Source organism: Sturnira hondurensis, unplaced genomic scaffold (genome assembly GCF_014824575.4).
Source record: "Sturnira hondurensis isolate 20B ecotype Veracruz unplaced genomic scaffold, ASM1482457v3 Scaffold0001221, whole genome shotgun sequence".
NCBI classification, from domain to species: domain Eukaryota; kingdom Metazoa; phylum Chordata; class Mammalia; order Chiroptera; family Phyllostomidae; genus Sturnira; species Sturnira hondurensis.
This window is the reverse complement of record NW_028073852.1, coordinates 3089581-3105541: the sequence shown is the minus strand read 5'-3', so window position 1 is coordinate 3105541 and position 15961 is coordinate 3089581. Positions and strand designations below refer to the sequence as shown.

Below are 15961 nucleotides of genomic sequence, written 5' to 3'. Positions count from 1 at the left end.
GCCTTCTGGGGCGAGAGCCCTGCGGCGAGCACCGAGCCCCAGGGCGTTCCTGCCACTGGCAGCTGTACCAGAGGAGGGACAGGGCACGTGGGACCAGGAAGAGAAGCCTCTTCCCCTGCTGAGCCAGAAGAGTGTGTGTGTGTGTGTAGGAAATGATTCACACCCAAGTGCAGACGTGCAAGGTGAGCAGGCAGCCCCAGGGTTAAAGGAGCCCAGAGGAGGAAACGGGTGGGGCCTTGGGAACAGGAGCTGCCCCGGGAGCCAGGAGCAGGCCGGCCACGCCTAGCAGAGGGCTGCCCGAGGGCGTGGGGTTGAGGGGGACGGTCTGCAGTCCAGTTCTCGAGGCCCAGTCTTGTTTCATGAAGCCTGGGGGCCCCCCACCCCGAGGCGGAAGGCAAGGAAGGACTTTCCTCTGGGTATGTGTGCACACACACATGTGCACACATGCATGTTTACACGAGCGTGCACACATGTGCATGCACACACACATGTGCACAGTTCTCCTTTTCCATTTTTCTATCTTCCTGACCATGGGAAAGAATTTCCATGAGCCTCCCCACCCTGCCCCAGGCTGCACGCGGAGGGACACGGGTGTGCGTGCACACGTGCGCACACGCACTGGGCGAACACTCCTGACAGAGCACCGCGGCCCGGCAGGAAGCTGGCCTCTGGGAAACTGCAGGCCCGCCTTTGGCACGAAATCGCACTTCTGCTGCTGTTCATTCAGGGGAACAGAAAGTGGGGGTGGGGTGGGGACGGCCCCCGCTCTGAAGAGCAGACTTTCCCCAAGGTGTCCAGTGCAGCTGAGGGCCCGCGCTGCCGGCTCGTGTCCCGAGGTTCGGGGGGTTAGGACAGGCCCCTGCGACCGAGGGGCCTCTGCATCTCCGCAGCAGCCACACTCCAGGCTGGCCTTTCTCCCGGCATCCCGGGCCAGCCGCATCCCGGGCCGGGATCAGGGTGTCACCACATGATGAGCCCCGGCTGTTACCCTCCAAGCTGGCCGAGTGCAGGGGCCTGGTCCGCGTCTCCTGGAAAACCTGTGCAAATACAGGTTTCCAGCCAACCCTGGCACCTCGGGGTCAGATGAGGGCACTGCGCTGCCCGGAGTGAGTGGACTGTGGGTGCCAGGGTGGCGGGAGGCCCCCAGCAGGTGCTGCCCTGACCGGGGACGTGGGGAAGTCCGCGGGTGTGTGCTGACCGGAGCTCAGAGCTCGGGGGGAACAGCTGTGTGATTTTGTTGATGAGACAAAGTGACAGATGTGGACTTTGGCTGCAGTGAGGGAAAGACAGCGTGCCACTGTGCCCTTGCTCAGGCCCCGGATCGGTGTGGGGGCCACTGTAACAAATGACCACTGACCGGGGCCTCAAACAACAGAGGCCTCCTCCCTGGCAGTGCCGGGGCCAGGCATCTGAGTCCGGGCTCGGGGGACAGTCTCCTCCACGCCTCTGCCGGGGTCTTGGTGCCGGCCGGTGCTCTGTGGTCTGCGGCTGTACGGCTGCAGTCTCAGCCTCCCGTGGGTCTCTGTCCACACCGCCCATGCCTTCTCTCACAGAGACGCCAGCTACAGGACGTAGGGCACCCCAAGGCAGGACACCCAAGCCTCGGTTTGATCAAATCTGCAAAGGCCTGGCTTCCCAACAAGGTCCCGTTCACAGGTTCCCGGCATTCAGGCTTCAGGCAGTTTTGGGGGAGGACACAGTTCAACCCACAGCAGGCCCAGTGTGCAGAGGGGTCTCCCTGAGGCCCGGCCCCGGGGGAGGGGCCTGCCTGGTGACAGGGCTCTGGATGGGTTGGAGGAGGGGGTGGGCGGTTGTCTGGACAGGAGGCTCAGAAAGGAGAGCTAGTCACTTTCCCAGCATAGTTGGAGAGGAAGGGTTTGTTCTTAGCTCCTCCAAAATACAGAGGCAGTCCCAGAAACTTGGAAGGTCCTAGAAAGTGGAGCTTCACTTATTGTATGAAAAGGCATTTTTCCCCCCACAAGTTTCATTTTCTGATGGTGGAATGGGCCATTTTGCAAAGTAGTGAGTTCCCCAGGCCACGAAGTATTCAGGCAGGGCCTGTGTGGAGATTGTTCAGGAATGCCGTGGAAGGGACCTCTGAGGTCCCTGCCAATCCCAGGCCCCTGTTATTTCATAAGCACTTGAATTTCAAAGTATAATGTTACTGGGTATGTGCCTACGACAGGACCCCACCCCCCGCCGCCCGCCAGGCCCTGCTCACTCAGCCTGGTCTTTGGGACAGGGGTCGGGCTGGGTGTCATCCTCCCACGCTCCCTCTCCGCTCTTTCTCTTCGGCTACTGGTGCCGACTGCAAAGCCCACCCAATGGTCGTTGTTTCTGCGGTGATAGGAGAGCAGGTCTCCTCCGGCCAGTGCCCTGCTCTGTGGTGGGCACTGAGGGGCATTCCCGTAGCCGAGGCCCTCTGGACCGGCCCAGATGCCGGAACCGGATTTCCCCAAAGTCCCTGCCCGGCCCTAGCCTCCTTTCCAGCTGGAAGGATGGCCGGATGTCCCCTTACTCCCTGGAGGTCGATGGTCAGGTTCAAGCCCACTCCCTATCAGCTCCTCCTCCACCAAGTGGCTGCCCCCCCCTCCCCCGCAGCCCCCTTGCTTGTGGACTGAGGCCACTGCAGCTGTCCGGGGAGGAAATGACACTTGAGCCGATAGTTCCCCTCCCAGAGGAGCTTTGGGAGAAGCAGCTGAGGGGACTGCGGCCATGTCCCCGCCCTCAGGACGGGCGTGGATAAGTCGCTGCTTGTGCGTCTCCCCTCGGGGAGCGGAGGGCAGCGCACACCATGGAGGTGGCCTTGGCCACCTGTCTCCCTGGGGGTGGCCGCTCAGAGACACTGAGCGACTGGCCTGAACTCCACTGGCTGATGATTTCACCAAACTGGGACGTCCGTCCAGGGCCGTGTGACTCCAACAGCCCCGCTCTCCTGCTCCACTGGGAAGGGATGACAGTGCCTTCCCGCAGCAGGGATGCCCGCAGGTCCCTGCTGTGGGTCGTCACCGTCACTCAATCCAAAGGCCGAACCAGCTGGTTGGCGCTCCCCATGGACTCGATGACGGACAGCTGATGGCTTTGGCCCAAAGGCCTGTCTCCATCCTCCGGCTCCGCATCTCCCTTTGGCAGGGGGTGGGGCGTGACCTTGGAAACAGTGGCCCTCTCTGTCCTGCCCCGGACAGCGTCGCCGCGTGGCGTCAGAGCAGCAGCTGGGGACCACCAGCGCCCTGTCGCCGGTGGGCCGTGTGCCAGGTCCCCAGCACGGACCTGCGGGTGATTGTCAGCCACACGTGTACAAAGAGCTGCCCCCATGGGACGTGTGCAGACGCGCCCCCTCCCCAGCCTCCACCCCCAGCCCCCGCCACCAACCCCAAGGGGGGCCCCCCAGGATTCTGCTCGGGAACATTGGCCGACGGGCGGCAGGGGGTGGGTCTTGCCTTGGGTCCTGGCTGTTGGTTTGTGTCGCACGGCCGTGTGCAAAGAGCCTGAACGTGTCCCGAGCTTGTGTCATGCTCACAGCCGACGCCCCCCTCCCTGGCGGTGGAGACCACGTCCCGTGCACTGTGGTTGCCGCATCTACAGTGCCTCGACCGGGAAGGACTTGAGTGGGGTCCACTGGGGGGCTCTGGAGGCACTCGGGCGTCCTGGCCCCGTAGCAGGTGCTGAGTTTCTGTCTGCGGAGGAGAACCAGCGCCTGCATTTTTGAATGACTGAGTTTGGGGGCCCTTCCTGCTGGGAGGGCGGTTCTGGGCTTGGAACATTCAGTGCCACCCACCAGGGACCCCCGTTGGGGTGGCCAAGCCCAGACTGCCCGCATGGTTCCTGTGCCGGCATCTCGGCCTCGTTCCTGTGCCCCAGAGATACCAGCGGCCACCCACGTGGCGTCTCCTGAGCATTCCGGGTCCCTCCCACCTGGCACGGCCTCTGGTCTGGCCTCCCTGGCCTCTCGAACCTCTGCAGTCACTCAAGGCCACAGCCCCTGCTGCCCGGGAGCCTTTTAGGTCCATGTGGGTAGACGCGGGTGTGTTGGGTCCCCGTGCCAGCAACTCCACTGACACCTGGGGACCTTGGCAGCCCCCCGCACTTGTGTGTCCCAGGGAGAAATCGGGGCCGTGGAGAGGCTCCCATGGGGCTTCCTGAGGGTTAAGGGAGGTAATAACATAGGTGATGCTAGGAGCGCAGGCCCGGCACACTGCCTTCCGGAGAGCTCCCCTTCCCCTTCGTCCTCTCACTTCTCTCCCCCTCTCCCGCCCCTCCCCCTGCACTGCCACCTGCGCTGTAACTGGTGCCCCCAATGGCCCCCTCCGTTCCTCTCCTCTCCCCGGTTCTCCGAGTGGGGACACCCGTGCAGAGTGGGGGGCTACCCTGCCTGGTGGGCTGGGGCGGCATCAGGATGGGACGCTGGTGGGACGGGACAGTGGCACCACGGAGAGGAGGCTACTGAGATACCATGGTCTTTATTTATGACTTAGGGTGCTTGCTGTCCCCTGCACAGCCCCTCGAGGTTCCCACACTCCCCAGGGAGGCACAGGTCACACTTACCTGAGAGGTTCAGCTAGTGGCGTGCGTGTCCCCGCCAGCTCTGTGCTCAGCGACGTCGTGCTGGCCGCTCGTTGGTTGTCACCTGTGGGTTGTGAGTGTGTTTACGCCACGGCGATGGGTACACATCGAGCTTTCCCACCCTCCTGCCCCTGTCCGCCGGAGCGGGTTGTCGAATATTTGCCAGTCCGCCCCCATTTCAGCCTCGTCTCTCATCTCTTGCTATGGAAAACCTCCCCGAAGGGTCTGCGGGCCGACCTCTGCTTTGGGGGGCTCCGGCTGAACGGGCTCAGCCCCATCTGAAGGTCTGGCTCTGTCTCCAGTCAGTCATCCACCCAAATGTCAGCCCTGGGGCTCCAATCTAGAGGCCTTGGGGACGGGTGGGGAGGTCCCAGGCCTGCAAGACCAGCGGCTGGCACGGCTGCATGGCGTTCTGGGCGGCTGAAGCTTTGCGGGCAGATGGGGCGAGAGGGTACTAGGGGAGTGACGCGCTTCTGCAGGAGGGTGGGCACAGGTGTTGAGGTTCTAAGTCCCCGGTTGGACACCCCTGTAGTTTTCCTGGATGAAGGTGACTCAGAGTCCAGCAGAAACCTCTTGCCGCTGGGCCTCGCCCAGCCGTCTGGCCCAGGGGGCCGTGTGCACCCCGCAGTCTCCTCTCTGTGGAGGTGGGGGGGGTAGGGGGCGGGCTTCCCCAGATGTGCCCACAGCAGTGATTCACCGGCCCAAAATGTCCATGTTGACTTACTGGGAAATGGTGGCCCAGCACCACAGGCTGCACTTGGACTTGCGCGTAGATCTGTCTCCGTCTGGCGAGGTGGGTCCACCCCACCCCACAGGCTGTCCCCTGCCCCGTCCTGCCCTGCGGGCAGTGCGGCTTCAGAGGTACGCTCGCTCCCCCGGGCAGAGCTGGCAGGCCTGGAGCCAGCTCAGTGGTCTTGTGGATGGGACTCACCACGGAGACCTGGACGCCACGGTCCCTGAGGCCAGTGCAGACGTGGCCCTGTCTGGAGTGGCCCCACCCTGGTCCGGAGAGTGAGAAACCCCACTCTGCTGGAGAACCGCTGTTCTGAGAAGGGGGCCGTTCTGAGAAGGGGGCCCATCTGACTGGGGGCCTGGAGGGGTGATGCCCGTTGAGTCCTTTCTCCTCCTCCGGAGGGCGCCCCTGTCCACACAACTGCGGTCCCAGAGGTGAGGGGGTGCTCATCGGCCCCAGAGGCCTTGGGCCGTCTTGTCCCTGTCTCTCTGGCCAGTTTCCACACTGGTTCAGGAGTTCTGCAGGCGTCTCCTGGGAGACTGCCTGTCCCCAGATAGGTAGAGTATGGCTGCCTAGGTCCCCAAGAACCAAAGAGACCCATGGGGGCTTTCCCCTGACTAATGGGGCACCCCAGGATAAACAGTCCACGGGAAGCTGTGTGGGCCCCTAGGCCCCTGGGCCGGGCAGCCTTTGTCCTTTGTCCGGGTCCCTTTCCTCGCACAGTTAGACCGGGCGAACCCTGCCAAGGGCTGCTGGCTGGGCCAGTCCTGGCGAGTGACTCATGCTGGGGGTGATGGGGAAGGGGACAGGCGGGTGTGTTAATAGCAAACCCATTCAATCCCCCGGCCACTTCACACGGGGGACAATGGGCGCATTGAGGCTGATTTGGCTGCCGGCTGGCTCCAGCCTGCACTCAGGGTGGGGACATTTCATTATCCAGGAAAGCAATCCCAGATTGTCGTGGGGGGGCCGCCCCCGCGCCTGCTCTTCCTGCCTCCCTCCCACGCAGAGCTCTCGGTTCTCAAGGCTTCGGGCCAAGAGGAGAGGCAGCGCCTCAGGTGCCGTGGCCACCCTCTCCTTTGGGGGTCCCAGCGGGCTAAGGGCTGCATCCGGGGACACCAATCTCCTCTCAGTTCGTGGTGGGCTGGGAACAAGGTAGAAACATCCGGCCCACAGGGAGGACCCACGTGCTGTCGGGTCAGTCCGTGACGGACAGTGTGTGAGTGTCTGGCGAATGAGCCCAGTTCTTTCTTCTCTGTCCTTGGGTGGACAGGCCAGGGGCTGGGGACTGGCGGGTTCAGAGTCTGTCCCCAAACACCCGTGGCTTCCCTGCTGAGGCCACGGAGGGCAAGCGCGGGTGCCCAGCCTCTCCCCCTCCCCCGACCTGTGTTTGCCCTCGGGGGGAAGTCCTGGAGCACCCAGGGCTCCGGCCTCTGGCTGAAGAGGGAACAGAGCTCAGGTTGCCTGGACACTTGCCACCTCCCCGCTCCCATGCTTCCAGAACAGTCTCTGGCCGGTTTCTCCGGCTGGTTTCCGGGACATTTCCTCAGAGGGACAGTTTGACCAAAGGCCAATTCTCTTCCAGGGCCTGTTGGGCTTCCATAGTCAGGTCTCAGCCTTTGCTGGGGCTCCATGGGCAACAACCCCCCAGGAGCCCCTCCCCCAACACCCCCTGGGGGACCCTCTTCTCAGCAGAGAGCTGCCATCACGCACAGCTCCGCACCCTCTCTCCATCGCTCCCGTCTGGGAGAGAGCAAAGTGAGGAGCCTCTTCTGGGGGCCAGGCGGGCTGACCCTAATTCACTCTCCCTCCCCCCCTTCCTCCTTCCCTCTCCTTCTCTAGCTCCGCGTCTGTTTTAGACTGGCCAAAGACTGAGCAAGCAGCAATGGCAGGCACTGGGCTCCCTCTCAGCAGAGGTATTCAGGGGTGGGGCGGATGGGCATTTGGGGGGTGGGCATGGAGGTGGGTTCCCACAGGGCTGTGATGCAGGGCGAGCCTTGAGGACCCCCCGAGAGGGTGCTGGAGGGGAGGTTCCTGCTCCTTTCCCCTCCCGTCGACTGCCCACACTGCGAGTTCCAGCCCTCTTTGCATTGCCAGGGCGGCGGGCAGGGGCGTTGTTAGGTCACGTGGCCACAGTCCAAGGTGGCCATCGGGTGGGCAGCTCCCCAGAGACGACGTCACCTCGGTCACTGCGGTGACTTTAAATATAAGTGTGTCCTCGGAGAGCTGGCTGCTCTGCTCCGATGCTATTGTTCCCACTGACGTGGAACTGGGGCAGGCTGGTGACTCAGCCCTCCCCACACTGCAGCAGCGCCCTTCCCGAGAGGCCCCCTGTGTGACTTTGCGGAGCCGCTGCAAGGACCAGTGGCAGTCTCCCGATGGCCAGGTGTGTGGGGGCACTGAGCATCCCCCCCCACCCCCCTGTACATGAGGCCTCAGGGGGCTGCTGAGACGCTGGGGACCTGAGCCCGTTCCAGAGCCGTGTCTTGGGGGCCTCAGGGGCAGAATACAGGGTTGTATTTACTTTATGTAAAGTGGGGACAGTCAGGAATAAAATACGAGTCATCAAAATGTGAGTCTCTGGGTGATAACTCACCAAGCCCGTGGGGGGCCCAGACTTCTAAATTTGCTGATCAAAAGCCCGTTGGTCGCGCCAGTAAACAAACACCGGGCCACCAGCCAGGGCGCCTGGACCTCGCTGCGTTTGGAGTGGAGGGAAGCGCGCAGCCAGTCTGGGGGCTCTGTGGGGGGACTCAGGAGGGGGAAGATGGTCCCGGGGCGAGCGCCAGCTAACTTTGGAGGCACATCCAAACACAGCCATTACTGAAGTTCTAATGACATTATGCAAAAATACATTGCTTACACTTTAGAAAACACATAATGTTTGGAAAGTTATACATAAGTTATTGTTGTAAATTAAGTGATGGAATTACCATGTGATTCCGCTTCTGGGTAAACACCTGAAAGAGTGAGGAGTGGAGACTCAGAGAGACACGTGGGCCCCCATGTTCACGGCAGGTGGGGCAGGAGGAGCACCCAGACCCTGTCGCCTGGCACATGTCATACGGCCCCACTTACAGAAAGTTCCTGGAGGGGTCGTGTTCATAGGGGCAGAAGGTGGGAGGGAGGTGGCCGGGGCGGGGGAGTGGAGTTGGAGTTTCCTGGGGACAGGGGGTCGGTTTGGGGCGATGACGATGCGGGTGATGGTCGCACAGCAACGTGAATGTGCTTAAGGCACGGAGTGGACACTTACAAATGGTTAAACGGTACATTTTCTGTTTTCGCCACCATCAAGAAAGGCACTGCTCTCTCAGAGACACTGGGTTGTACGTTAGGGTTATACGATATAGATCCAGTGACTTACTGGTGCTTGTGTTAGAAACGGGACTCGTGTGCCCTTGGCCCTGAGCTACAGCTGTCCTGTCTGCCCCGCGCCCCTCACACTGGCGCCTCTGTGCCATGGACACGCCGTGTGTGCGCCCACCTTGGCGGCTCCTGCACGGCCCTTCCCAGCTCCACCTCCCAGGCTGACACGTCAGTACCTCGACCTTGTGGCTCGACCTTTGCTGAGGGCACGTCCACCACAGAAAAGGCAGATGCCTCGAGTCAGGTGGTGTTTGTCCCTGACCCTGGGCACTGGTGCTGGTGCTGACGTGCAGGGAGGGGCTTGGTGGCAGCGGCTGCTGCTGCGGGTCCCAAGCAGGCTGCTCCCTCCACACGCACCTGGTGGGGGGCTGGGAGGCAGGACTGGGGGTGTCACAGCGTCGTCTGCCTAGAGTGCCTGGGTGGACGGCAGTGCCATTTATGGAGATGGAGGGCTCGGGGAACTCCCGGGCTGGGGGGCGTCCAGTGGCTGATGGCTCCGAGACTCTGGAGCTCAGGGAAGCCCTACTACGCACCAGGCCCAGGCAGAGCTGAGCTCGAGTGGCCTCTGTCCTGGAGGAGCTCAGGTCTGTGACAAAGCAGATGAGCCACTTATGGGGCGTCCTGTCCAAAATGGCAGAGTGGCTGGGCCCCTGGCCACCGTCCTCCCTCCGCTCCCCGGGCTGCATCGAGCTGGGGTCATGGACCCCGATGTGCACGCCAAAGGGCTGTTTCCGCCCCCGTTTCCTCCTTCCCTCCCTCTTTTTCCCATGCTTTGTGAGCTCCCTCCACCCAGGCTTGACCTGCGGGTTCCTCATCAGCCTGCTCCTTCCCATTTCCAGAAAGGCGAGGACTGGACTTCACAGTTCTCTCCCGCCCACCCCTGGCATCCAGCCTTTTTTATTCAAACTTGCTGCCTGAAGGTCCTGCCCCCCCCAAATTCCCTCAGGGCTGCCACCTGTGGGACAGCCTCTGTTTCCCAGGACAGGTTCTGGGGCATAATAGATACCATCGGGAGATGCAGCTTTGACACAAGAGAATGACTCAGATGGGCTCTCGGGGTCTGTACTCGCATCCCAGGGCTGCTGTGACGAGGGGCTGCACACCGGGGTTTGGAGCACAGCCGAAAGGGACTCTCCCCCGTTTCGGGAGGCCGGAGCCCCCTGTCAGGGTGCTGGCAGGGCCTCGTTCCCCATGAAGGCTTGAGGGGAGAATCCTGCCGGCCTCTTCTGGCTGCTCCCGGGTCCCAAGGGTTCCTGGCTTGAGGCTGCATCACTCCGGCCTCTGCCTCCAACTTCAAGGCCCCTTCTTTGCATCCCTGTGTCTCTTCAGTGTGAGGAGGACACGCTCGGTTGGGTCGAGGGCCCACCCTAATCCAAGGTGATCTTATCTGGAGACCCTTATAGGAAATCAGGCCCCATTCTGAGATTCGGATGGACCTGGCTTTAGGGGAGTGCCATTCACCGCACGACGAGTCTCACGGTGGACCTGCGAGGCAGGCGGCCCCTCCTGGCCCTCTCTCTGTTCATACCTTCTCCCATGGCCTCCGGGGACCGTGTCCCAGAAGGCACAGGTCTTAGTTGTAGTTTTCTTGACAAATTTCAGCTCATTTTCCTTCCCGGTGGCTGCTGCTGCTCCCTTTATCCGCCCAGGGCCACTGCCCGCGTCACTTGCTCGTGCCCTGGGAAAGGGCGGCGAGCACCACCTTTGGGGATCAGGCCTTGTTAAGGTCCTGGAGCTCCAGATGGGACACAGCCCTCAGGAGGGATCAAAGGCTGGGGCATGATTAAAGGCTGGACGATTTAAGCCGGGAAGGAGAAGGCCGAGGAGCGCCCGGCTTGTCTTCGGTTTAGAGAAGGTAATTATTACTTGAAGGGTGGTACCCAGCTGTTTCCCATCTCCTCCCAGAACAGGGAAAAAAGGAAATAAATGATGTACAATTAGAGTGGCCAGTTAGATACAAAAGTGGACTTCCGGGACGGCAGTGTGGCTGAGCATGGGGGGGGTGCGGGGGGGCGTTTTTTGGGGGAAATGCAGGGAAGCCCCTTACCTGGAGGCATCCGGCCTGGCTCCAGCAGCCCCAGTGGTTAAAGCGGAACAGGGCCGGAGGCAGGCGGCGGAGGGACTGGACAGGCTCTGGAGAAGTCCTGCCGGTATGGGGCGCTTTCTGGCACCCTAGGTCGATTCCCTCCTGCCATTGTCTTCTGGGTTCCCCTTGGGGAGCATTTTGATGAGGCGTGCACCCTGGCTGGGCTCCCCGAGGAGATAAGCCCAAGTATATTTAGCTCGGCCGTGAATGGCCGTGAAATAATGCACAATAAGCTGGCCCTATGCTGATCTGGTGGGGCCCGTGCCCGCCTTCGGGGAGAACAATTGCACGGGTGTGTCTGCGCTCACCAGGTGTTCTTTATGAGAACACTGGACAGTAACGCTGTGGCCCAGGCTGGAGACCACCCAGGACACCCTGCATCTTCCCAGGCGGCTGCAGCATGAGGCTGTTTCTTAGGGGTCGGGAACCACCAAACTCCCAAATATGGGTTTGGACTGTTGGACGGGCCCAGGTACTGGCTTGGAAGACACCGGGCGGGGGGGGAGGGGGGGGGCGGGGGGGCGGTGCATTTCCCACAGTGGCGTGACGCCGCCTCTGCAATGCGGGCACCCAGGCCAACGAGGGTGTGCGCGCCTCCGAGATGTCTGTGGTTTTGCAGCCCCCTGTCCACAAACCCACTTGGTTGAAAATAGTTTCCAACATCCCAAGCATGAGGGAGGGAGTGGCTGCTTTCCTTAAAAAGGAAGAACTCAGTTTTACTACTGAAAAAGCCCACCCAGCCTGGTGCGTTGTCAGCAAGAAGCCCCGAACGACAGGGAGGCGGTCAGGCCTCAGCATCCTTCGCACATCAGAACGGGGGGCCGTTGGGGGGGCGTGGCAGTGACCAACCTGAGAACTAGGAGGAGGTCTGGGCGGCGTGTTCCGATCTGTCCACCAGCTCGGAGGGTCTATGTGGCTATGTGGCGAGTTCTCCCACTGCCCGCACCCCCCCCCCCCCCCCCCCCCCCCCCCCCCCCCCCGCCGCCGCAGACTTTGGACAGCGACCACAGATCTAAGGTAGTGAAGGGAGGCAGGCAGGAATGCCTAACAGGCTCCCCGAGGGGTGTGGAAGAGACTCCCCCAGATGTCAGTCGCAGCCCAGGATAGCCCTTCCTGGGGACTCGGTCCTGTCTCTTCACAAGTTCCAACCCATCCTCTTGTCCTCAGCCCCTAGGATGCGCCGGCCTGGCAGGTAGTAGGGTTTAATCAGTGTTGGTTGAAGGGGTAGGGATGCGTAGACGTTAACTGCCCTGGAGCCTTGGGGCCCAGACCGGAGGGGAGCAGGAGCCCACCCCCGGCCCCGCCCCGCCCCCTCCCCCCCAGTCTTAACTCCTTATCTGATAACTCCTAGGGGAAGGAGACCGGTCTGTGCTCCACCTTCCAAAAGCCGCTGGCTATGGCGGGGCAGCCCCTGACTCTTGTGAAAGGGCTCTCCGTCCTTGCCTCAGGCCCCCACTGGGCCAGCGCCTGCTGTCATCTGTCCCCCGGGCGCAGCAGCGACCCCGGGTGGAAGCGTGGGGGTGGGGAGTTGCTGAAGGGGGGGGTCCCCCCTCTGGGCCACGTGACTCTTGCGCCAGCCCCTCGGCTCTTCGCCAACAACAGGCCAGGATCCTGCGGGCAGCCAGCCCGAGTGCTTAACCCTTGCAGGCGCTGAGCGCGGGAAGGCGGAGGCAGCCAACTTTGTTTGCTTGCGTAAATAAAACCTCCCGCAGAAAGAACTCTTCGCCCCAGGGAAGGGGAATGCTGTCTTCCCTCCCACCCCCTCGGCCCCGCCCCCGCGACTCCACATCCGCCCACATCTGGCCGCAGCAGCGCGTTGGGGGAAGGGGGCTGGCCTACTCCACCACTGACCCCCTGGGCGTGGACCCGGTGGGGGCGCAGGGGGGCACTCTGGTCGGGCGCCCAGGACTCGAGCTGTCCCTCGGTGGCGTCTCTCACCCCAGCCCCCCAGGTCCCAGCCTTGACAGGCGGGCGGAGCAGCCAGTAGAGCCCGGGAGGCCGGGCCACAGTGCGGGGTGGGGGGGGGAACCTGATCCGCCCAGGAGGTGGGGGCGGAGCGGGGCGGGGGCGCCAGGAGCGGGAGGCCGGCGCCCGCCCGCCTCCCCCATTCATTCAGCAGAGCCCGGGGGCCGAGGGGCTCCGCGGCCAGCTCTGCTCGGGAGGACCTCGGGCGCGGCGCCCCAGCCAGCGCGCAGGGCCGGGGCCGGCCGGGGCGCTTCCTCGCCGCTGCCACCTTGGGCGTCGCTGCCCGCGAACCACCATGTCCGACCCCGCGGTCAACGCGCAGCTGGACGGGATCATTTCGGACTTCGAAGGTGGGTGGGTGCCGCCGGCCAGCCCTGGGAGGGCTCGGGCTGGACGGGTGCGCGGAGGGGGCGGCAGGACCCCCGATGGGGCACCCTCCCGCTGCGTGCCCCCTGCCCCGCCCCGCGTAGCCTACGCAAAGGACCCAGTGTGGGGACAGCTGCCGCCTGGGTTTCCTTCCTTTTATTGTTTGCGTGCGCTGAGCGACAGCAACCTCCCCGAGGGCTCGCGGGGCTTCCTTGTAACGCCGGGTGGCAGGCGAGCGGTTTCCCTCTTGGCTGTTGCTCAGCCCCCTGCCTCGGGCACTCGGGTGGGCCTTTGAAGGCCGCTCGGCCCGCCGCGAGTCGGGGGAGTTGGTTACCCGTCCCCCCACTCCCGCCAGCCCGGGAGGACAAGCCCCTCCCCCACACCAGTTTCAGCCTGGGCTGAGCTCAATCTGGCTGGGGCGGGCCACCGAATGGACCCCGCGAGGTCTTGGGCAGGGCGCCCCCTCGTCTCCCATGCAGGCCGGGGGCACCCGCAGCCGCCTCCCACAGTCAGGCAGCGTGGGGAAGAAGGGGTCTGCGTGCGAGGAGGGAGTGCGCTTGGGCCAAACCCCTCCTAGGGGGTTACAGAGTGTGGGGAGCTTGGTGCCTCTCCCCGCGAGTGCGCCCCTCATTCCGGCTTTGGGGGGGTGTGTGTTCTACACGCGCTCGCTTTCGTGAGCCCGCTTTCGTGAGCCCCAGGCTCCGCGTCCCGGGGAGTAAATACGGCGGTCGGAAGGGAGGCTCACACAATAGTCTCCAGCACTTGGGGCCGGATTTCGGGGGGCGGGCCTGCCTCTGCTGGGACCTGGAGCCCCCGCCCCGCCCCGCCCCTCTGAGGGGCTCCCAGGCAGCCCCGGGCAGAGCCCTCTGGTGGGCTGGTGTGGGGCAAGCTGGGCTGGAAGGAATGACAGACGGTCAGGTGCCAGGCTCAGCCAGGAGGTCTCCCACCCTTCATGGGCAGAGCCAGGGCTGGCATCTGGGTGCCTGGAGCCCCACGGCTCACGCGCCCACCTGGGTTCAGCCCCAGCTGGCCCTCCGCAGCTGCTGCCAAAGGTCCGAGGGTGAGACGGCCCATCAGGAGAGGCTGGCCCCTCAGGTCCACCCAGGTGGACGCCCTCTGGGTGACCAGGGAAGAAAGTCCTCCTGCTGCTGGGATTTGTGAGGAAGAGTGGGGTTTGTGGGGTGCCCCGAGGCAGGGTGGGAAGGTGGTGCTGTGGGGTCATGTGGTCCTACAGCTGTCAGCGTTCACCGGGTGTGAACGGCTGCCTCAGCCTGGGGGCGGGTCCCCACCACAGCCTCCCAGGGGGCTTCTTGACCCTCTACTTGAGCCAAAGACAGTGGACTCATGGAGACCACCCCGGGGAACAGTGGGCAGTGACTGCAGGGGTGGTTCTCTCACTGTCAGGGAGCTCCAGACCCGCCTTGCGTGCCCTGAAAAGTTTCAAGCACTCTGAGGATGGGGGTTCAGGCACGAGAGCCCCCCGCTTCCCGAGTGGAAGTGTGCCTGAGTGTGAGTGTACCAGGTCAGGGAGCAGAAAGGCAGCCCAGTGCCCCGAGGACTTGGGGTGGGGCAGGCTGCTGGGACTGTCGGCCTTGGGTGGAAGGATGTGGGGACTTGACCTCAGGAGGCAGGAGGAGAGAGTTCCCATCTGGTCAGGAGGGCAAGCAGGGGAGGCCGGAGTAAGCTGGTCCGTGAGGGGCTGGGGCACAAGGAGGGGCAAGCTGGTGGCTGTGGCGGTCAGGAGTGCTGCCCGGGCCCGGACCGTCCTGGGGAGGCAGCCAGAGTGAACGAGACCTATCCAGAGGAGCGCCGGTCTGCCTCTGGGGTCTGGCGGGTGGGGGAGGGCCTTGGCCACAGCCGCTGCACTGGGAGGATTTCTGTCAGAGTGAGAGGGTCCAGAGAGGGGCCGCTAGCTCCGTGACCATGACCGGCTGTGCCCGAGGCCAGAGGCCCTGGTCCCTCGTGGTGAAGGACTGGTCAGGGATGGAGGCCCTGGGGGCCACCGCCTAAGCAGGCCGAGGTCTGAGCCACGGCAGCTCTGGGGGTGTTTTGGGCCCCAGCAGGCTGGCATCCCGCCACAAGCCCGAAGGGTGTGTCGGGGGTGTTTGGAGGTGGTGGTGCTTTCCAGGCCAGAGTGGCGCGTCCTGCAGGGCAGCTGGGGGCTCCCTTGGGTGGGCATGGGGGGCGCCAGGGGCAGAGGGCAGCTGCCTTTGGGGGTCTGTGAATGTGCGTCTCTGTAGCAGGCGCCCCACGTGCGAGGCACGCCTGTCCCCTGCCCTGAGGGGCACTCATGTCTCTTTGTCATCTTATCCCTGGCCTGTGCCCACCCTTTTCGGACCCAGGCGATCACCGTTCCTGAGGGTGAGATTAGTTCTGTCACTGAGGTGGCACTGGGATTCAGCCTGTCTTCTGTTTTGGACGTGTCTGTCAATTTCAGGCCCCAACCCCCAGGGACTGAGAGGGTGGTGGTGCCCCCCATAAACATGAACCTTGGCCTTCCTCTCACCGATGACCTTGGCGCCCTGTGGAGACCCCCCAGGTGGGGGCCGGAAGAGTGCTTTGTATTTGCTGTTGTGTCCCATTCCCTGCTTTTCCCGGGACAGATGGGCCCGGAGGTGGCCTCGGTGCCTGTCACTGCTGGCGTGATGGGGTGGCGGGAGGGGTGCCCTGTCCCCTCTCTGGCTGCTGGTCGGTGGAGGCCCGGGCCGTTGGACCATGAGTCCTTTGGGGACCGAGCCCGTTGTCGCCCAGGCCACCCCAGCTCAGGCCTTTGTGCAACAGCAGCCGCCCCGTGCGCTGGCTGTGGCCCACTTTCCCGGCCCTGTTTGCCGTAACCAGATTCGCACGGGGAGGAAGAATCCGGAAAGCCCTTGAGGTTTGTA

The 15961-nt window shown here is 63.5% G+C and overlaps 1 protein-coding gene across 5 annotated transcripts in view; it reads left to right on the top strand.

The window, feature by feature from the left end:
- SEPTIN9 (septin 9) overlaps positions 1-15961 on the top strand; it is a 121206-nt gene that overhangs the window by 33173 nt on the left and 72072 nt on the right. The window contains exon 1 of one of the 5 annotated variants that reach the window (XM_037064605.1): positions 12799-13063. The exons of the other annotated variants lie outside the window; for them this stretch is intronic. Within the exon in view, the coding sequence (XP_036920500.1) occupies positions 13009-13063 (55 nt within the window). The 5' untranslated portion in view covers positions 12799-13008. Of the gene's footprint in view, positions 1-12798; positions 13064-15961 lie in introns of those variants that run through there. 5 annotated transcript variants of the gene reach the window in all.